Below are 22,838 nucleotides of genomic sequence, written 5' to 3' on the forward strand. Positions count from 1 at the left end.
CACACCGCCGAATACATGTGCTTAGTGCGGCTGCATGCACTCAACTTTATACAATCGGTTACCAAAAATCAAATTCTGTAAATTCAGAGTAATCCTGTAGTGTAGACATACCCTAAGAAGGCAGACTTTATGCCATGGCACTGCAGATCAACAGACTGGGGCCCTCTGAGACAGGCATAACATGCAAGAGCTGGCTTTAAAAGGACCCTCTGCTGAGGCTGCACTTCTTCCAGTACAATAGTAAGGAGAAGGAAAATAAGGGAGAATCTTAACTTCAGTACGTTCATAATTGTTGACAAAAGTGCAATAAAAAGAAAACTAATGATGACTTACAAAACAAAATTAAACAACTGGGCTAAGAAATATGGATCATCGTAACAATGTTTTTATTATTGATCACTTTCTTGTGATTTTATTTTATTGCATTATACTGAAACCACCTAATATTTAAAATATGACTTTAAAAAAGTAACAACTGCAGTAAATGACATTCAAAGTCCAAGTTAGTAAGCTATTAATAGGAATCTTAGTCACTTTACTCTAGCTGAAAATTCCTAAAAACTTATACTTACAAATGAACAAATATTTACTTACAAATATACAAATACAAATATTTAACTTACAAATATTTGTACTTTTATTCCTGCAATGTTATTTTTGTTTTTAAATGGTTTGTATAATTACTTCTACATAATTTTCTATCTGAGGATCTTAAACCACCTTATAAGTAATAAATTTAGCTTCGCAGTATCTCTTTAAGGTACTATGAGTTGATGGGTAGCTTCACCAGACAGGGAAGGTATATAAAGCTCCAACCTTGAGTCTTTTTAAAACCCTTAACTTAGGGCTTGTTTTATTCTCAAATCAACTGCAGCGGGAGGGGGGGGAGGGGAGAGACACCCTGGGTAATAATTCCAAGAAGGTTTCCCTTTGTTAGCCAGACAGGAGGGAGAGAACGCATCCTTTCCCTAAGAGCTGTCCAGTCTGCACTAACAGGGAAGGGAAAGGATGCATCATTCCGCTTTGGGTAGCACCTACTGGCCATTATTCACAATTGGCTCCTGCTCCCTGCAAGTGTCTCCCTCTCTGCCTGAAAAATGCAGAAAGCCGTCTCAGATCCTTCCCTGAGGTGGGACTCCTCTATCTGCTTAAGAGGAAGGAAGCTTTATATGTGATTTCCTATAAAGCAGAACTAGGAGCATGTTACCTGCAGATACAGCTCAAAGTTTTAAAAGCACAAAGGCTGTCAGAGGTGCACTGGGATGTGCATATGCACCACTGTGCCCTGTTACAGGTATATATTATGATGTCCATTTCAGGGCTTGTTTCTATAAACACTTAAAGGGACACAGTCAATTTGAAAATCGCATTTACATCTGAAAATGTTGTAGCTACTATCATTACAAATAAACCTGAAGATAACTGTAACGGAAAGAAATTAAAAGAAAAAGTATTCTCTTTTCAGATTGTTTACTTTCTTCAATTGACAGCACACTGTGCATAGTCTTTCTGTTTTGTTGATGGGATATTATTCTCTCTCTCATGCTCTGCAAGAGGGAGTTTACTGTTAACAGCAGGAGCAGAGCTCAAATTGAAAGGCAGGAAGTAACAGTCAGGTATGTACACACAGACAAAGGGGGGAGGAAAGGAAGGCTGGCCTGAAAAATTTCAGTGATGTTGCTCTCGTGCCCATCCATAAGACTTTTCCAACTGTAAACGGGGGGAAGAAAAGCTCCTATAACAAATTTTAGAGTACATTTAACAAAATTCAAAACATACTACTTAAAGAGTGCTCTGTACAAAAATTAATTTAAACGTTCAAGTTATAGTATGTAACTACCTATGTGAGCAGTCCCACTGAAGTCAACAGAACCATTCATGTAGTTAACTGTTTGCAATACATGTTGAGAAAATGAACCACAAAACGTTAATAAAACCAATATTTTAAGCAGTGATAGTACAGATGGAGATGTTTCCTGCACCACACTTACAACTTGAGGCCCCAGTCTTGCAACCATTTCAGTCCATGAGCACTATCATCTTTAATAACCAAGTCTTGTAAAAATGACTGCAGACTCTGCTAGATGAGGCACTGTAGTTTAAACTGTTTTATCTATGTGTATCATGGTAGTATGAAATGCAATAAATGTGTGTGAGAAATTGCACATTTTTTTGAACGTTTGTACCAACAATATTTTAACCTAGGCTCCTGTCATCCAGAAAACCTCAGTAGATTGTTTCAAAGTCACAGTGTGCCATCTAGTGCTACACAGAGAATTACTCGGAGGCACTACCGTATACCATAGTGTCCTTAACACAAAAGTAGTATAACTAAATAGGAATTGAACTGTCAAGGAAAGCTAATATATGAAAGGGACAAGGGACAAATTAAAACCATTTAATTTGGTTCAAAAGGAACCCCAAGGAGGGTAAACTCAAAAATGGGGCCTATGTTAAAACTGTTCCAATTCGTCCTTAGTCTAACTACTTGCCAGGAAATGTTAAAAACAGCCAATATTTGTGTAAGTCCAAAATAATATTTTACTTTTTACTAGAGCTGTCAATTAACTGCAGTTAACTCATGTAATTAACTCAAAAAAGTTAATTGCAATTAAAAAAAATTAATCGTGATTAATCGCAGTTTTAATCACACTGTTAAACAATAGAATACCAATTGAAATGTATTAAATAGTTTGGATGTTTTTCTACATTTTCATAGATATTGTAGATATTCATAGATAGTGTGTTGTAATTGAAATCTGGCACTTAAATATCTTTCAATACCAGCTATATCAGTGGCATGAGAACTCCTGTTCTCACTTTCAGGTGACATTGTGAACAAGAGGCAGGCAGTATCATCTCCTGCAAATGTAAATAAGCTTGTTGGTCTGAGCAATTGGCTGAACAAGAAATAGGAGTGATTGGACTTGCAGGCTCTAAAATTTTACATTGTTTTATTTTTGAATGCAGTTTTTTGTACATAATTCTACATTTGTAAGTTCAACTTTCATGATAAAGAGGTTGCACTACAGTACTTGTATTAAGTGAACTGAAAAATACTCTCTTTTGTATTTTTACAGGGCAAATACTTGTAATCAAAAATAAATATAAAATGAGCACTGCACACTTTGTATTCTGTGTTGTAATTGAAATCAATATATTTGAAAATTTAGAAATCACCCAAAAATATTTAAATAAATGGTATGCTATTATTGTTTAACAGTGCGATTAATCGCGATTAATTTTTTTAATTGCTTGACCGCCCTACTTTTTACTCTACTCCTGCAGAAGCATTTAAAAGTATTCTCAGAGGCTGGCTTACATTACTGATATAGGGGTTTATAAACTGTCAATACAACATGCAGTAAGGAAAGATGCCCAAAGCTTGCACAACCAAGCAATGCACAAACTGGTCAGGAGCCTAAGGGCCATAACAAATTTGCATAAAATGATAGTCTTCTCTCTTTTTACTCTCTAAGTAACGTTATATGTCTTGTCAACACAAAAAGTTGCACCAGTTTAACATACATCTAATTTTAAATCAGTGTAGTTAAAATGTTGCAAACCCCTATATGAACACTTATTTCAGTTTGAGCGGTTTAGTTTGATTTAAATTAAACCAATTTCTAACCAAATTCACCTAACTGAAATAAGCCAAAATACAAGTGTTCATAAAGCCTTTGGCACTGGATTTAACTAAATCAGTTTAAAATCATGGCTTTAGTTAAAGCAGTGCAATTTTCTGTGTGAATAATCCCAAAATTGAGGAAAGTAGTGGGCTGTCTTGCAGACCTTTGATCATCTCAGCATTCAGACTTACTCTGAAAAATGTTTAAAAAAAACTTGTCCTATAGTTGTTGCATGGTTTTCTTTAAAATTATTATTTCAACATCTTTAAAAACAAATAGAAAACAGCAGAAAAACCACATGCCCTTGTCTTTTATTGGCCGTAAGACAATCAGATATTATGTCTCTTTTGAATATGATAACCTGCGACTTTGAAAGAACTTCTCTGATATGAAACCACATATACAAAATTAGTCAATAATCAGACAATGGTAAAACAAAATATTCTAGAGATGTTTTCTAAACATAAGTTCTCTTTTTAAAATGGAGACCAGTTAAGTGAAATTTGGACTAAGTATGAACAAGAAAACAATTCCCTCCTTGAAAGAAAAAATGTCATCATTATGAATTCAATAAACAGTTTAAGAGATTAAGTTTCAGGTTAGCAAGTGATTATTTTGATCCCCCTAGTCTTGAGACCACCAAATGATACCCCAAGACAAAGTGCACAAGTAGCTAGCTACAGGCTTTATCTTGAAATTACTACAAAAGATGTCTATATTACTATCACCCATCAGTTTAGCCCTTTACGTAACTAACACATGTTCTGTGCCCCAAAGAGCTTGCAAGCTAAGACAAGACAGACAAGAACAGAACCTTGTGGGACACCAGCCAGAGAACAGGAAATCCTTAAAGGAGGTGCTGAAGGTATAGTCAGCTAGGTTTACCATTCGTCCGGATTCCCCCGGACATGTCCGGCTTTTAGAGTTAAAAATCGCGTCCGGGGGGAATTTGTAAATGTCCGGACTTCCCCCCCGCCCACATGCAGAGCGCGCGCGGCTGACAGGGCAGCCGGCAGGATGGTGCCACTTACATGGGGCTCCGACTGCCAGAGAGAGCCCCCTCCTCCACTTCCCCCTCCTCTCCCCTGCAGCTGAGAGCACTCCCTCCCTCCCTCCCTCCCTGCATTCGCAGATCACCAGCCGGCCTTTCCACGGGCAGTCTGGAGCTCCTCCCCCTGCTCCTCCTCCCCAGCACACTGGTCTGAGCAGCAGAGTAAGGGGGCCAGGGGGTCGGAGAAGGGGCAGGGAGGTTCTGGAGGGGGCAGTCAAGAGACAGGGAGCGGGGGGGGGGGTCGGGAGTGTGCGGGGGGGGCTTTCTGGGGGTGTGTGGATAAAGTTTTGGGCAGTCAGGGTACAGGTAGGGGGTAGGGTCCGGGGGGGGGGTCTCAGGAGGGGGCAATTAGGGGACAAGGAACAGGGAGGCTTAGGTAGGGGGTGGGGTTCTGGAGGGCAGTTAAGAGCAGGGGTCCCAGGAGGGGTGGTCAGGAGACAAGGAGCCGGGGGGGGGGTTGGGAGTTCTGGGGGGGGGCTGTCAGGGGGCAGGGGTGGGGAGAGGGATCGGAGCAGTCAGGGGACAGGGAGCAGAGGGGTTTAGATGGGTCGGGAGTTCTGGGGGGGGCTGTCAGGGGGTGGGGAGTGGTTGGATGGGGCGTGGGAGTCCCAGGGCTCTGTCTGGGGGTGTGGATAAGGGTTGGGGCAGTCAAGGGACAGGTAGGGGGTAGGGTCCTAGGAGGGGCAGTTAGGATGGCGGGAGGGTCTCAGGAGGGGGCAATCAGGAGACAAGAGGCAGGGAGGCTTAGGTAGGGGGTGGAGTCCTGGGGGGCAGTTAAGGGCAGGCGTCCCAGGAGGGTCAGTCAGGGGACAAGGAGCTGGGGGAGGGTTGGAGGTTCTGAGGGGGGCGGGGCTAGGGCAGGACAGGGGCGGGGCTCCTCCCGTCTTCTTTTTTGCTTGCTGAAATATGGTAACCCTATAGTCAGCAAAACAGGAGAACCAGGACAGTAGAGGCACAAAGCAAAGAGAAGAGTGTGTCATAGAATCACAGGGTTAGAAGGGACCGCAAGGGTCATCTAATCTAACCCCCTGCCAAGATGCAGGATTTGTTGTGTCTAAATCACTGTGTCAAAGGCAGTACCGGACATCAAGACATTAAGCCCCTTCTATTCATCTAGAATGAAGTAATCATTCACCCTATAGCGAGGACTATTTCAGCTGATGGATAAAATCTGGGGCCCAAACCCCAGTATATATATAGTATTGAAATACTCATGTTTTAAACATTTCTAAAACTGCTGGAATTACAATCATCAGTTAACTAAGAGGAGCTACTACAAATTCACTAACCCCTTACATATTAGGTAGTTGTTATTAGGTCTGTGCTATTTACTTGCAACCTTATCTTCCTTATTTCATTGTAAATCGCTAATATGCACGGAGGGATGGCAGTGAATATTAGAGGGCCCTTTTACAGAGGTTCCCCTACTTCATTAACAATCTCTGTATACATGTACTAAGACATTTCTCTAATCAGGACGAGATAGTCAATTTCACCCATCTTGCACTGTCCAGTAGGGTGACCAGACAGCAAGTGTTAAAAATCGGGATGGGGGTGGGGTGTAATAGACTTCTTTATAAGAAAAAGCCTCAAATATAGGACTGTCCCTATAAAATCGGGACATCTGGTCACCCTACTGTCAAGCAAAACTTAGCCATAGTCCCTGTGACATTCTGTACCTTGGGGGAGCACCCTGGAACCCCCATAATTCCTCATTTATATATAATTGTGATCTTGCATATAAAGCATGCCTTGTAAGATAACAGGGGAAAGGTTATGATCTGCTGAAAGTCATTTCTCTATCCATATATGCATATCATTAATGCATATGAAGTTATGAAAATTATGTTGTATGGTTGTCACTAAAACATGTTGTAAGCTGGGGAATGAGCCAGATACCAGCTCCCCAGAGGCAACAGCAAGGAAAGTAACCAACACCCAGGCAGGGTATCAATCAACCCATCAGCAACCATTGTCCAGCAAGGGAGCTACAATGTAATGACTCACCTGCGTGAGGCCACACCAGGGGAATTGCTCAACCTTGCTGGGAGATTCAATGCCCCAGACATGCCTGGACTTGGGTTTTCCAAACAGATGGACTGAGGGTATAAAACAGCCAGAGTGGCCATATGCTGACTTTTCTCCTGCCCCCACCTACACTGCAAGCAACTAAGGGCACGTTTTCACTAGCAACGTGAAAGCGCTGCCACGGCAGCACTTTAACGTGGCTGTGTAATCGCGGCACCAGCACTGGGAGAGAGCTCCTCCAGCTCTGTAAAAAACCCACCCCCATGAGGGGAGTAGCTCCCAGCGCTGTTGCACTGTCTACACTGCCACGTTACAGCGCTGAAACTTGCAGCAGACGGTATATTCCTGGGGTACAGTGCTGGGAGGGGATTGGGCTGGTACTTTTCTCTGTGTGATTCATGAGTGGCTCTGGGAGCATTCATGCAATATAGCTGGGTGTGGGGCTCCACATGCTGTTGTACTAAGTGATCACAGTGCCTGGAGGGGCTTGCTGCTGGTCACTAGCAAGGCATTGTGAGAGACAGCCCAGACTGGAGAGAGTTAAGGGGGCACAGTGGTCCCACAGTTCCAGGCTGCACCCCAGGGGGATCCTGCTATGGTAAGGTAGAACAACATTCTAAATTAATGGACTGCATAACAGTCAGATGTGCAGATCTCTTGGTGCAAGAGAGTATGAGGTCACTATTAAAGTTTTGCATAAGAGCACAAGTTGGATGAATATGGAGATAAACCTATATCATAGACCTGGAAGGGACCTTGAAAGGTCATTGAGTCCAGTCCCCTGCCTTCACAGCAGGACCAAGTACTGTCCCTGGCAGATTTTTGCCCCAGATCCCTAAATGGCCCTCTCAAGGATTGAACTCACAGCCCTGGGTTTAGCAGGCCAATGCATCCCTCCGCCACCCCCCGAAATTGGGGAACATACTGGTTTTTGGTATGTATTGAAGACAGAAAGAAATGCTTTATGGAATATCAGAGTGAATTACTGACAACATTGTACATGATGGCAAAGGTGGCAAGAAATGCTGGAGGCCTTTTCTGTAACTTCTTATTTGCATTCTCAAGGTTTTGGGTGATGGAGGTGTGTCCTCATGCAACTTTAATTATCACTAAATGCATGTTGTTTTACTTTCAATATTTAAACATAAAAAAGACACATCACATGTACAGAAACAAAAGGCTATTAGTATGAGAAACAGAAAACCTAAACTTTGAGGCAGGGAAAAAGCAAAAATTGAACTGTATCTTCCCACTATCCCCCCACTGCGCACACACACTGAAAATCTGGGGAGCAGTTTCCACTTTCTCTTCAGTTAGGGACTAAGCATTTCTTGCAAGCTGCTCAGCATTCTCAACTCCCACTGACTTCAACTGGAATTGAGGACGCACAGTATCCATGGGAAGATTCTTCACTGTTAATAGTCTAGAAGATTTCCTGCATCACATCACTGACAAAAAACAGACCTGTGCAGCTGAGCTTTTTAAAATTGTACTGTTCTTCAGTATTGGAAAAAATACTGCAAAAAGACTTAGAATTGTAAACAGTGCTGTTCCTGTTGTTTGTAAAACTTTGGCAAATTGCTACATCAGATTAAAAAGGTACTTAAAATATTTGTTGAAAGTCTCTTGTTGCAAAGTGTTCTTTAAAGGTCCTTGAACAGCAGACTCTGGCACATAATAGAGATGTCTTAATTCTCTATTAAAAATGTCATTTCTTAGCATTCCCTCAAGACAATATAAAAGTAATATATAAAAAAAGAAACTGGTCTCAAATTCTTTCATAGCCTATATATTCCCAGATAATGCTGCCTTTTCTTCCCTCCCCCACCCACAATGCTTGGTGGTTTCATGATAAAGAATTTATCTTCAGGGAGATCACAGAGTTGTGAACTCCTTTTTAGTGATTTGAAAGTGTCCTATGCTATAAATCATTGAAGACACTCATTTATGGTATATGTCAAATTGAGCTGGACCATAATGGTATGCAGCCAACAGTCATTAACAGAAATGCATGAAATTTAACAAAAAAATATTAATTTACATGTAGAGTTTAAATTTACATCTTGGTTATGTATATTTATTTTATGGAGGGCAAATTCAAATATCAAACCCATTTAAAAATGGACTCTTTCTTTGATCTATTTCTTAAAAATACAGTTGAAAGTCGATCTAAATAAGTACAGAATGGTAACATTGCATCAGTTGCTTAACTTTACAATTCCATGTGCTGATAAAAGTTGTGCAACTCTTGTAAACTCAGGATTTACCTGAATTTGCCAAATTAGTCCAGTAAAACGCATCTTCAGGTAAAATATCTTGTTTTTGATTTTTACTAACAGCATTTGGGGGGGAGGAGTTGAGATTATTTTATTTTGTTTTTGCTTTGAGAAAAGCATTTTTTACTCTTTAAAAGAGCAGTTTATCTTTTTTAATTAAATAAGATGCAGGTACCAAATTTAGATTTCTAATTTTATGATTTCCAGTATTACAACTTGCTACCGTAAATATGATTTAAAATAATAAGAATATAGAGATAAAAGAACACATCAAACTTTTATAATTAACTTGTGTTATCTTTTAAAGTATATGCCCTCTTTTCAGTTATATATGTACTCCTAACATCAAAAAGATATATGCAATACCTTTTTAAAAAATGTTTTATTTGATAAACTACCCTACCAACAGACCATCTTTGCAGAATTAAATTTAACAGTAAAGAACTAGACTTTGAGAATTTCATAATCAACCGACATATTCTGACTTTTTTTTTATTTCCACTCTTATATTTCAAAAACATCATTTACAAATCAATTAATTTAGTTACTTTGAGACTGCTACACCATCGCAAAATTTCACTATGAAAAATACTTAATTGTTCTTGAAGATACATTAACTGGGATTAAAATAGGCTGTTGAAAGAAATAAAGGTAAAACGTACATACAGAATAGAAGTAGAGTTTGTATGCAGATTTGTTTTCCATCATAATTAACTATGATAAACTTGTACCACAAAATTTCTAGAAGATGTCCCTCTTAATGCTTAGCAAAAATGTTATCCAATATTAACAAAAACAGATCTTCATGTAACTGATCAACTTGTCCAGGAATTGCCAACTTGTTCAGCATTAGCTTTCTAACCCAGAGATCACTTAAAGCCAATTCGTAGTAAGATCTGCAGGCAAAAGTTGTTTTAAATTAGTTGTTGCTAACCAGGTCTTTGTTTAGGCAACTCCTTATCATTGGCAAGTCCCTCTAAGCACTGAAAATGTTGCACTGGCAACCCACACCTTTATTATGCTTACACACTAAGGCCTTGTCTACACTGGCAAGTTTCTGTGCAGTAAAGCAGCTTTCTGCGTTGTAACTCCCGAGGTGTACACACTGCCAAGCCACTTAGTGCGCAGAAACTGCGCAGTTACAGTGCAGTAAAAAAAAAAAAAAAAAACACCCCAACGAGAAGCGTACAGCTTTCTGCACCAGGGCTACAGCGCCGCGGTGCCAGTGTAGACACCCTGGTCAATTACAATGCTGCGATTGGCCTCCAGGAGGTGTCCCACAATGCCTGTTCTTGCCTCTCTGGTCATTGGTTTGAACTCTACTGCCCAGCCCTCGGGTGACCAACCATGAACTCCACCCCTTAAATTCCATGGGAATTTTGAAAATCCCTTTCCTGTTTGCTCGGTGACACGTGGTCTCAGCGCATCTTTCCAGGTGACCATGCCTGTTCCACACACCAGGCGATCCCCCACTTGGAGCTATGCCGAGCTGCTGGACCTCATCAGCATTTGAGGAGAGGAGGTTGTCCAGTCCCAGCTGTGCTCCAGCTGTAGGAATTATGATACCTACGGACAGAGTTCACGATACATGACAGAAAGGGGCCATGACCGGGACACACTGCAGTGCAGGGTCAAAGTAATGGAGCTGCAGAACACCTACCACAAGGCGTGGGAGGCAAACCGCCGCTCCAGTGCTGCCCCCACGAGTAGCCAGTTCTACAAAGAGCTGGACATGATACTCGGTGGTGACCCCACCTCCACTGCGAAGGCCACTGTGGATACTTCGGTGGCTTGTGTGCCAGTAGAGAGTGGACTGAGCCAGGAGGAGGAAATCTAGGACAAGGATGTGTAGGGGAACCCAGAGGCAGAGGACGACTCTGAGGTCAGAGACACATGCAGCCAGGAGCTCTTCTCTACCCTGGAGGAGGCTAGCCAGTCATAGCTGTCAGAGCTTGGCGAAGCACAAACAGGAGAGAAGGCTCCTGGTAAGTGGCTTTGATTTTGGGAATCACTGAAGCGAGTTGTTGGAGGCAGGAGGGTTGCAGAAAGCAGGCCTGTCTCTGTATGGTGCGTGTCAGAAAGCAGGCCTGTGTCTGTATGGTGCGCATACCACCACATGCCTAGTCTGAGCAGCAGACCAAGGTGTTGATTGGCTCCCTCACTTCACGGGAATCTTCCTCAGAGATCTCCAGGAAACTCTCATGGAGATATTGGGCAATTTGCTGCCGCAGGTTCTTTGGCAGAGCTGCTTTGTTTCTTGCCCCATTAATGGTAACTTTCCCGCACCACTCTAAGCATCATGGGGGAGCTGAGGAGGGGGGTGCACTGCTGCACACAAGTGAGCCATATAAGGGCCATGGTGGAAGCCGCAGTCTTGGAGAAGACCCTCCATTGATTCCCTGCTAACCCCCAGCAGCGAGCTATCTTCCATAATGAACACAGCTTGGGGAAAATGTGCTGGCTCTCCCCAAGAGCCACGTGCCCAGTGTACTGTACGATCCTGGAACACTGATTTCCCCTACCCCTGCGGTTACTCACTATTTTGGGGGTCTTGGGGCTCATGTGTGCTTGCCTGGAGTCAGCCAGTTAGTGATAAGTACTGTATGTGAATAGTGGCTGTGTTTTAAATCACTGAATCAGTGGTCTCTGTATTGCAAACAATACTGCTTCTGTAAAATGTTGCATTTTGGCTTCACAGATAAGACCTTGGGAGCCCAGCCTCCCTCTTTGTTATTGCCAGCTGAATGGCTGCACAGAATTAGAAACGGAGACGAAGAACTAAAGAGGACTTTCTGCGTGATGTGATGATGTACTCCGTGGCCAAAAAACTAGAATTGAAGGAGTGGCAGGACAGCATGAAGAGGGACCGAAAGGAGAACGTGGCGTGCCAGGACGAAGCCATGGAGAGGCTCTTAAACATTATGGAGTGTCAACTGGACACGCTCCAGGCGCTGCAAACCGAGCAGCTCCATGCCCACCCTCCCCTGCAGCCGCTGTTGCAAAATTCTTTCCCATGTGCCCCCCAGACACTGCCAACACACTCTTATCAACCTTCTGCCTCCAGTCTGTACCCGCTACATTTCACTCCTCCCCCGTCACAGTATAGCACTGCGGACTCTCAGTACCCACGCACTGTACTCCAAAGGAGAAGGTTGGATAGGATACCTGGACATACACAAATCTTTAACCGTCCCGGGACCCCATCTCCTCCTGGGACCCTCCCTTCCCCCATCCCCCTCAGTGCTGATGTGTTTTTTTGCCTCTCTCCCTCCTCCGGTTGTTGTTTTTTAATAAAAGAATTGTTTTGGTTTGAAAGCAATCTTTATTCCATTAACTGGAAAAAAAACAGTGCCCTGCAAAGCAACCGGCAATTTTCTTAAATCTTCATAGTGCATCATCTGCACCAAACACAATCACCTCCTAGCATTACAAGCTCTGCACTTCCAAGCATAGCAACAAATATTAGTGGCTTTCAGCCTTATGGCCCCACGCTGTGCCACTCTAATAATCCTTGTCTCTGGCTGTTCAAATTCAGCCTCCAAGTGCTGAGCCTCAGCGATCCAGCCCTGAGTGAAGCTTTCACCCTTCTCTTCACAAATATTATGGAGCGTACAGCACACGACTATAAGCATAGGAATATTGTCATCAGACAGGTCCAGCCTACCATATAGGCAGCGCCAGCAGGCCTTTAAACAGCCAAAAGCACACTCAACAGTCATTCTGCACTTGTTCAGTCTGTTGTTGAACAACTCCTTGCTGCTGTCAAGGTGCCCCCTGTATGGCTTCATAAGCCATACAACTAAGGGGTAGGCAGGACCTCCCAGGATCACAATGGGCATTTCAACTTCCCCTACGGTGATCTTCTGGTCCAGGAAGAAAGTACCTGCTTGCAGCTTCCTGAACAGGCCAGTGTTCCAAAAGATGCGTGCGTTATGCAGCTTTCCGGACCAGCCTGTGTTAATGTCTGTGAAAAGCCCCCGATGATCCACAAGCACCTGAAGAACCATTGAGAAATACCCCTTCCGATTAATGTACTCAGTGGCTAGGTGGTCTGGTGCCAGAATTGGAATGTGTGTGCCATCTATCGCCTCTCTGTAGTTAGGGAAGCCCATTTGTGCAAAGCAATCCACAACGTCATGCACGTTGCCCAGAGTCACGGTCTTTCGGAGCAGGATGCAATTAATGGCCCTGAACACTTCTATCAACACGAATCCAATGGTCAACTTTTCCACTCTGAACTGGTTAGCAACCAGTCAGTAGCAGTCTGGAGTAGCCAGCTTCCACAGTGCAATTGCCACATGCTTCTCCAATGGCAGGGCAGTTCTCATTCTTGTGTCCTTGCGCCGCAGAGCTGAGGCAAGCTCATCACACAGTCCCCCTGATGTGGCTTGCCTCATCCGAAAGTTCTGCAGCCACCGCTCGTCATCCCAGATGTGCATGACAATGTGATCCCACCACTCAATGCTTGTTTCCCAAGTCTAAAAGCGGCGTTCCACCGTGGTCAGCAACCAACCAACCAACCTCGTGTAGTAGCTACTACTCGTGGCGAGATCAATGTCAAACTGCTCTTGCCTTTGTAGTTTAAGGAAAAACTCCACTGCCACTCGTGACATGTTAGTGAGAGCGAGCAGCATATTGGTCAACAGTGCAGGATCCATTCCTGCAGACCGAAGAGGCAAAACAGAGCGTGAAGTACACAAACCGTTGAAAGATGGCACCAAATGCAGACGGAAGCATAGGGATTGCTGGGATGCAAAGCAATGCATCACAGAGCATTAGGACAGGACCCAGGATGCCCTGCGACTCCCTCCGCCTTCCCACAACTCTTAGCGGCAGAAGAGAAAGAGATGCTCTGTGGGATCGCTGCCCAGAGTGCATCGTTCCGAATACCACTGCAAATGCCGCAAGTGTGAACACGCTATTTCGCAGGCAGCTGACAGTGTGAACACACAACTGCTGTTTACCTTCAGCGCTCTCTGAGCGACACTGTAACAGCCGACGCTGTAACTCTGAAAGCTTAGACAATACCCTAAAGCTCTGCACAATTACAGTGCAAACCAAACGACGATGTAGTTTGTGACAAAGCAGGCAAAATCTTACCAAGATTCAGATGTAACTGCCAACATTTTATGGTATAGTTTGATACTCTTAAAAATACTTCTAATATATATGTAAAATTAAATAAAAAATATGTTAAAAGAATTTTAAGGTTACAAAGTCAAGCATTCAAAAAAGTTAGGAAATGTCAAAATTAAGATTTCCTGCGCAACCTTGATTTAGCCCCCTTGTGAGTATACATTAAGATAAAGACTTTAATTACGTAATCACTTACTATATTTTTCAGAAGACCTCTGCTTCATTCAATGCAAAGCAGGAATGGTGTTCATTGAATGGGCAGCTATTCAATATTTTTTTGTATCCTCTTCATACAATGCAGAGCCCAAGGCCCAATTTATCATACATCAGCCAAACCCCGAACTGAATATATAATTACTAAATTTTTCATGGGCTTTTCTATGGTACTCTCAACAAAGTACCTGAGTGGTCACAGACATTAATGGATCTGTCTTCACACCACTATCACAAGGTGGCATTATTATCCCCACTTTACAGATGGAGAATAGAGGCACAGAGACATTCAGGCCAAAACTCACAAAAACTTAAAAGGAAACCTGCACAACACCTTCAAAAGATAAGCTTAAATTCCTAACTTTGTTGTAATGAGCCTTAAATTCAGTGTATTTATTAGGTCCATGATTTTCTAACAATCTATAACCCACTAGCTCTCCTTTATCTTATAGTGGCAGAGGTGTTTACTGCCACCTATCCCAGACCTGAAGAAGAGTGGTGGGTAAACGCAAAAGCGTGTCTTGTTCACCAGCTGAAGTTGGTCCAATAAAAGATATTACCTCGCACACCTTGTCTCTCTAATATCCTGGGATCAACACGGCTACAACAACACTAAAAACATCCACTAATTTTGGATGCCCAACTTGAGATGCCCAGGGCCTGATTTTTTGCTGTACTTAGCATTTGTATAGCACTTTTTACAGTAAGTTCAAAGCACAGCTCCAGTCAACTTCAATTGCAGTTGTGAGCACTCAGCACTTCTGCAAGTCTTGTCCCAGGTGTCTCAAGTTCAGCAACTAGAAAATTAGGAACATCAAATTAATGGCAACTTATAAAAAATTTGGTTAAAGTGATTTGCCAAGCGTTGCATAGGAACTCTCTGGCAGAAGCAGGGATAAAATTTTCAGCCAAGACACTATATTTTCTCTACCTGCAGTCCCCAACCCCATTCACTATACACCTTCCAAATTCAAATTGTATGGCAACTTTAATTCTGGTATTTACTGACTTTTGAGTTCTTGACTTTGCAACCTGAATGTTCCTTTAGTGTAGATTGTTTTAAATGTCATTTCCTAATTTTTTTAAAAAGCAAACTAAAAAGAAAAATCTGCGTGGAATCACATTGACCCCTATGTTGGTCATCAGCAGTGTTGGCACCTTTAATCCACAGCCCAGATTTCTACAATGTGAGCTGAGTAATTGGTAATAGTAGTCTGTTACCCTTTCTGAAGACTAGCCACTAGAGCAGGGGTTCCCAAACTTGGTTCGCGGCTTGTCCAGGGTAAGCCCCTGGCAGGCTGTGAGACACTTTGTTTACCTGAGTGTCCACAGGTTTACCTGAGCGTCCACGGTTCGCCGTTCCCGGCCAATGGGAGCTGCGAGCAGCCATACCTGCGGACGCTCAGGTAAACAAAGTGTCTCACAGCCTGCCAGGGGCTTACCCTGGACAAGCCGCGAACCAAGTTTGGGAACCCCTGCACTAGAAAGTTTCATATCTGTTTGCTCCAGGAAAGGAATGCTGAGATTCAAGAATTCTGGTTTCAATTCCAGGTTCAACAGGGGAGGGTGCTGTAGTAGCCATAAAAAAAAAAAAAAACCACATACACACAAAAACGAACCTATCCCTCTCCTCCCTCTACAGCCCGTCTGTCTCCTCTGTTTCTATCCACTATCACCCACACTCCTGTCTCTGTACATTCTGCTCCTATTCTCCATGTGCTATCACCACTGAGAACTTAACAGAGAAATGGCTGCTTGACACAGTACTAAGGGGCCTCCTTCCCTTTCTGCACTCAGGACATATCTATACTACAAACTTAAGTAGACCTATGTTAGGTCAATTTACAGCCACTGCAATAATTACTGTGGTGGTTGATGTCCACCCTACCCCACCGTCCTTTTGTCAGTGGTGGGCATTCTCACCAGGAGCACTTCCACTGACTTAAGAGGGGCAATGGGGGGCGGGGGAGAGCTGAGAGTTGCAAACAAAGCACAATATTTATTTTTGGTAAAGAAAAATCTTAAAACACTGTTGCATTGCATGAGTGACTTACCATCATGTTATAACTCTCTGCTACATCAACAGTCTCACTTATCACATTTTTGGCTGACCCCATAGAGTTTTCATACCTGTGTTAAAATAAATGTAACTAGTCATTACTTTATTTTATGCCATATATATTTTTAAAACTATGTTCTAACTTTAATGCTTGACATAAATCTTTTATTATCTTTAGAAGAGTTAGAAAATGAAGTAGCATTTTCATCATGCATGCCAGTTTAAATCTATAGGTACAACTATCATCTAAATGTCTTATCAAAAGTTTAAAAGATTTTTTATTAAAAGAGCTAAACATGTGGCAGAAAATCAAAGGTTAACAGAGGGAATCCATAGCAAAGTTTAAATCTCCATGCAGAAACATTAGTAATGCCATAAAGTATATGTAAATTGATTCAAATCAACTGTATTGGGAAATATGTTCCTAATATAACAGGAAAATACAAATGATGGAAATCTAAAACCTTTTTAGAGAAGATAATATTGAGGTCCAGGACTTCCCATCTGCCTCATCAGAAGCGTCTCAATTTAAAAAATAAAGAGCTCTAGGTTATAAATAAAACAGCAATTTCAAACTAGTCTACATCTGTTTGTTTGTTTTTCTTTTGGTTACACTACTAAGAAGGGTATGTCCTTAGTGCAGGGGTAGGCAACCTATGACACGTGTGCCGAAGGTGGCACGCGAGCTGATTTTCAGTGGCACTCACACTGCCCGGGTCCTGGCCACCGGTCCGGGGAGCTCTGCATTTTAATTTAATTTTAAATGAAGTTTCTTAAACATTTTAAAAATCTTACTTACTTTACATACAACAATAGTTTAGTTATATTATAGACTTATAGAAAGAGATCTAAAAACGTTAAAATATATGACTGGCACTCGAAACCTTAAATTAGAGTGAAAGAATGAAGACTCGGCACACCGCTCCTGAAACGTTGCCAAACCCTGCCTTAGTGTATTCCATAGTTTTGGAAAATAGCATATTATTCCTTTATGGCATGATCCTGCAGGCCTTTTTCATGCTTGTTGTCCCACTAAAGTGAATGATTTGCATCAGTGGTCTTTATAAAGCACTTATTTAAAAGGGCTTCACTGAATTTCTTTACTTGCTTTAGGATGGTACACACATCTTTTAAAAAATTAGGTTTTATTAAATATTTCTTAAAGCCAGCTTCACAGTAAATCTACATGTGCTTTCACTGTTTACATTGCGAAGAATCTTCTGCAGATTATGACAAAATCCAATTTTAGTTTTTTATTGCCATATTGAAAAGTTGTAAATGTATTTCATCTATTTAGTGATATGATAATGACTCCCTCTATGATGTCAACAGATAAAATGTTAAATTTTCAAAACTGTCTCTTTGACAAGCACTTCCTCTGAAGCATCTGGTACTGACCACTGTTAGAGACAGGATTCTAGATTAGGGGCCTTACATCTGACCCAGTGCAGCAATTCCTACGCATCACTGTTAAATGGCAGTACTGTACCTTTTTTTAAGCTACAGTTGTGCCATTCCCCTGCTCTCAGATTAGTACGTCAAACTTTCCACATCTTGCACCCCATTTTATGTGTGTATACGTTTCAATGTATATATTGTATACTCATATAAATATAAAAACCTGGGCAAGACATGTAGGCTTTTAAAATAACCATCAGGTAACTGCTGGATTCTTTCTTTCATTTTTACTCTCCATTATTTGGAATACATTCTTTTAAACAAAAAACTAGTTTTTTTTCTCCCTGTGCTGATTTTATTTTTGTAATTTGGCAAACACTGTAACAATTTGTCTCTGAAACAAACACTGAAACAATTTGAGGATAAGTGAAATTAGCATGGTTGTTTTTGTTTAAAAAAACAAACACTTGATTTGTCAAAATAAAATGCGCTTGTGCATCAACATTATTTAAAAGATCAGCACACGTCTGGGAACAGTCAGAAGCATGACATCCACACTAACATGGACCAACACTGAGAAATATAAAATATGGCAAAACAAGGGATGAAGAAGGGGAAGGAACCCTCAACACTGTAAGTATTCAGAAAATGCCTTTATACCTCAAAGTAAGTTAGGCTCAAGATAATCCCCCCCCCCCATCAAATTAAAATTTTTTAAATTAGGTGAAATTTGGGCCATAGGAATTTTTACAATACGGTGTCGCTTTAAACTTTGGCCATCATGTAAGGACAAGGTACCTTGATATCAAGAACCTGTAACAGCAGTTTCCAATCACTGCCATGTACATCAGTATTTATTATGCTGTACTGCCCATTTCATAGAATCATAGAACTGGAAGGGACCTCGAGAGGTCATCTAGTCCAGTTCCCTACACTCAAGGCAGGACTAAGTATTATCTAGACCATCCCTGACAGGTGTTTGTCCAACCTGCTCTTAAAAATCCCAAATGATGGAGATTCCACAACCTCCCTAGGCAATTTATTCCAGTGCTTAGCCACTATGACAGTTAGGAAGTTTTTCCTAATGTCCAACCTAAACCGCCCTTGCTGCAATTTAAGCCCATTGCTTCTTGTCCTATCCTCAGAGGCTAACAACAACAATTTTTCTCCCTCCTCCGTGTAACAACCTTTTATGTACTTGAAAACTGTTATCATTTCCCCTCTCAGTCTTCTCTTCTCCAGACTAAACAACCCAATTTTTTCAATCTTCCCTCATAGGTCATGTTTTCTAGACCTTTAATCATTTTTGTTGCTCTTCTCTGGACTTTCTCCAATTTGTCCATATCTTTCCTGAAATGTGGCGCCCACAACTGGACATAATACTCCAGTTGAGGCGTAATCAGCACGGAGAAGAGCAGAAGAATTATTTCTCATGTGTTGCTTAAAATACTCCTGCTAATACATCCCAGAATTATGTTTGCTTTTTATTGCAACAGCATTACACTGTTGACTCATATTTAGCTTGTGATCCAGTATGACCCCCAGATCCCTTTCCGCAGTACTCCTTCCTAGGCGGTCATTTCCCATCTTGTATGTGTGCAACTGATTGTTCCTTCCTAAATAGAGTACTTTGCATTTGTCCTTATTGAATTTCATCCTATTTACTTCAGACCATTTTTCCAGATCATTTTGAATTTTAATCCCATCCCCCAAAGCACTTGAAACTCCTCCAGCTTGGTATCGTCCACAAACTTTTTGTGTGTACTCTCTATGCCAGGGGTCAGCAACCTCTGGCACGCAGCTCACCAGGGTAAGCATCCTGGCGGGCCGGGCCAGTTTGTTTGCCTGCCGCGTCGGCAGGTTCGGCCGATCGCGGCTCCCACTGGCCGCGGTTCGCTGTCCCAGGCCAATGGGGACGGCGGGAAGCCGCGGCCAGCACACCCCTCGCCCCTTCCCGCCACCCCCATTGGCCTGGGACAGCGAACCGCGGCCAGTGGGAGCCGCGATCGGCCGAACCTGCCGACGCAGCAGGCAAACAAACTGGCCCGGCCCGCCAGGGTGCTTACCCTGGCGAGCTGCGTGCCAGAGATTGCCGACCCCTGCTCTATGCCATTATCTAGATCATTGAAGATATCGAACAGAATTTCCGTAGCCGTTCTCGCCCATTAAAAAGTGACTATCAATTTAGAACCTAATCAGTTAAAGTTTTAAGTAGTTTCCAATAATACTCTTGCTCAAGTCCCTTCTGCCAGTTTTTGAGATTTTACAATCAAGTTATCCTTTCTCCCTTATCTGTGTGAAGGTCTTTCACAAAACAAAATGAGGGGACATAAGCAGAAACAGGGAAAATGACTATACATTAAATGCTGTCAAATACATAAAGGAAGCAAAGGAATCTTCCCCCTATCTCTTTCAGGTATAATAATCTCAGGTGTTCCTTGTAACTCTAGTAAGAAAGAAATAGAAGTATTTATTTTAAATTGACTGCACCCCTTTAACTATAAGATTCAGCTGGTGCCCGGTATGCCAGAACTGGTGTGCACTGAACAGCCACAGAATTTAGGCTGATGACAAGTCTGGGATTTGGATCAACTCGTAAATTACAGCAGCTGTTCTAAAGATGTACTTGGAGGGTTAGACTGAATTCCCACATGATCAAGTAAGAGTTCATGGTGGCTCCTGCCTAACACCGGTAAAGTCTTTTGATCGATAACCGGGTTCCAGCTGCCCTCTGAACAAGACTAATCACGTTTACCAGACACCAGTGGTAGATATTTAGATACCATTTGCGCAACTGGATAAATTATTTTTTCCAAGCCCAAACAACCGAGGGAAGTTCGCTTCATGGTAAGTGCTAAGAAAAGGGGTCCCAAGCACTGAGCAGAGCTCTCTCTCCTCCGCACTCAGGAGCCCCCCATCACAGCCCAGCCCCCTGCCATCCAAGGGACCGCTGCGTAGGAGCGTGGCTTTGGGGAGGGTCCCTCGTAGAGGAGTTTATAGGGCGGGCCCGCTCCCCTCCCTGTGTGCAGGGGCCCCACAGCAGCCTATGAGCGGCAGCCCCACATCCCCTCCCAGCAGCAGAGCCAGGTGTCAGGCTGCCAGCTACCCCTTGTCTGTCGGACCCCCCAGGTGCTGCCCCCAGCGCTGGGGAGAGAGGCCCATCGCCCCGCCCGCCTTGGTGGAGTGGGGCAGCCGGCTCCGGCAGAGGAACGGAGCCGGCCAGCCGCCATCTTGTTGTCCCCCCGGGCTCAGCAAGTTGCCCCTCCCCTTTACTCCGCGGAGCGCAATAAGCGACCCACACTTACACTCTCCTCTTTGCTGCGTTGTCCCGCCTGCGCGCGTCCCGCCGAGCTGATGTCATCTCATCCCGCCAGTGGCCGGTGCAATGTCAGGAACGGCCTCCCGTCACAGCTTGCCGGAACATGCCGGAGCCGCCTGCGCGTGCTCAGTACGAGCCGGCGAAGGCGCTGCCCTACCTTCGTTGCCACCAGTACCTGCTGGGGGGCGGGCAGTAAAAGGGAGGCGGGAGGGAGATGGTCAGGGTTTGTGCAGGAGGCAAAAGGAGTCCAAAGCAGGGGAGGAGCAGATAGGCAGCACTGGGGACAGGGTGTAGGAGATGGGGAGAAGGGGTAAATGGACTCTGATGGAAGAGTGGCAGAGGGGGGTGGAACCCTGGCATAGAGAGTGGCAGGGTAAAAAGGCGTCATCCATCTGCTGTGATTGCCAGAACAGAGTGCGGGTTTTAGAGGGGCTTGTGTGGTACATCTCAGCCCTTCCCTCCCCAGGGCTGGGGTATTCAAGGCACACATCAAGGCAATGCCTAGATAATAACAATACCTAGCTCTTAAATAGTGACTGTCAGCTGTGATTTCAAAGCAATAGAGTAGATAAAGGAACTAATGACAATGCATCCCCATTTTTTAGATGGGGAAACTGAGGCACAGGGCAGGGACGTGACTGTGGCTCTCCTCAATCAGAAATTATGTATTGCGTACACATGGTTTTTAGGCCTTGGGTGTGATCTCGCACCTATAGGAGTGACAGAATCTTCCACTTTTCCCATCCCTGAGGAAACTGAAGGCAGGGAAAAAACAGTGAAATAAATTATGCAAATATATTTGTATTAATTCATACATAATAATCATAACAAGGTTTATTATCACTAGGTACAGTGTAGATGTCTCAGCATGTCACACAGCACTAGTGTGGGGACACAAAAGAGTAACAGTAAAATACTGTTTTAAATGCACTCTCCATATCCCATGGTCACATGTGCATCCTCCACATTGCCACAATTGACAACAACCATGTCTGTATGTTCCCATTCTGCCATGCCTGAGCACAGTCATGTCTATTTGCCTTTCCTATGACAATCAGGGCTGCCGGAGGGGGGGGGGGGCGCAAGTGTGGCAATTGGCCCTGGGTCCCGCAGGGCACCCCCAAGAATATAGTATTCTATAGTACTGCAAGTTTTTTTTTATGGAAGGGGCCCCCGAAATTGCTTTGCCCCAGGCCCCCTGAATCCTCTGGGCGGCCCTGATGGCAATGCCTGAGCATGGCCATGTCTGTCCACTCCCCCATGGCCATGTCTGAGAACACCCATGACCCACATCTGTATGCTCTCTCTGCCCTTGCCCTCAACTGTTAAGTCTGCATTCCCTGTGTCATGTGTACTCCTTGTACACAGTAGGTTACAAGGCTGCCTCCTACTAGTAGGTCAGGCTTCTGTACTGGATTTGGACTGGCTACAGAACTTCCATCAGGGAGATACCAAGAGATGTATTCTCTTTCAGATGCTTTAATGCACTGCCAGGTACAGCTGTTACCAGCTCAAGTAAGCCATGTCATACACGATCCCATCTTGTGGTTCAACATTATAATACAGTTTTACCATTCCATCATGCCTTGCCTTCTTACAGCCACATCTGCACCTTGCCACCTAACACACTTAGCCATGCTACCATATCCCCAGCACAGTCATGTCTGTGCATTCCTCCTCTCCCCTCACTGCCACATCTGAGCATAGTTATGTCTTTACACTACACCAT

General features: G+C 43.3%; 1 protein-coding gene across 9 annotated transcripts in view; it reads right to left on the reverse strand.

The window, feature by feature from the left end:
• Window positions 1-22,838, reverse strand: part of SCAPER (S-phase cyclin A associated protein in the ER) — a 524,758-nt gene that overhangs the window by 347,633 nt on the left and 154,287 nt on the right. For 8 of the 9 annotated variants that reach the window (XM_065558415.1, XM_065558414.1, XM_065558410.1 and 5 more), the window contains exons 1-2: window positions 21,096-21,259; window positions 16,388-16,463 (exon numbers count right to left, since the gene is read on the reverse strand). In XM_065558415.1, the coding sequence (XP_065414487.1) occupies window positions 16,388-16,463; window positions 21,096-21,151 (132 nt within the window). In that variant the 5' untranslated portion in view covers window positions 21,152-21,259. Of the gene's footprint in view, window positions 1-16,387; window positions 16,464-21,095; window positions 21,285-22,838 lie in introns of those variants that run through there. The other variant, XM_065558411.1, reaches the window with a different exon arrangement.

This window comes from Chrysemys picta, chromosome 10 (genome assembly GCF_011386835.1).
Source record: "Chrysemys picta bellii isolate R12L10 chromosome 10, ASM1138683v2, whole genome shotgun sequence".
Lineage (NCBI taxonomy): Eukaryota > Metazoa > Chordata > Testudines > Emydidae > Chrysemys > Chrysemys picta.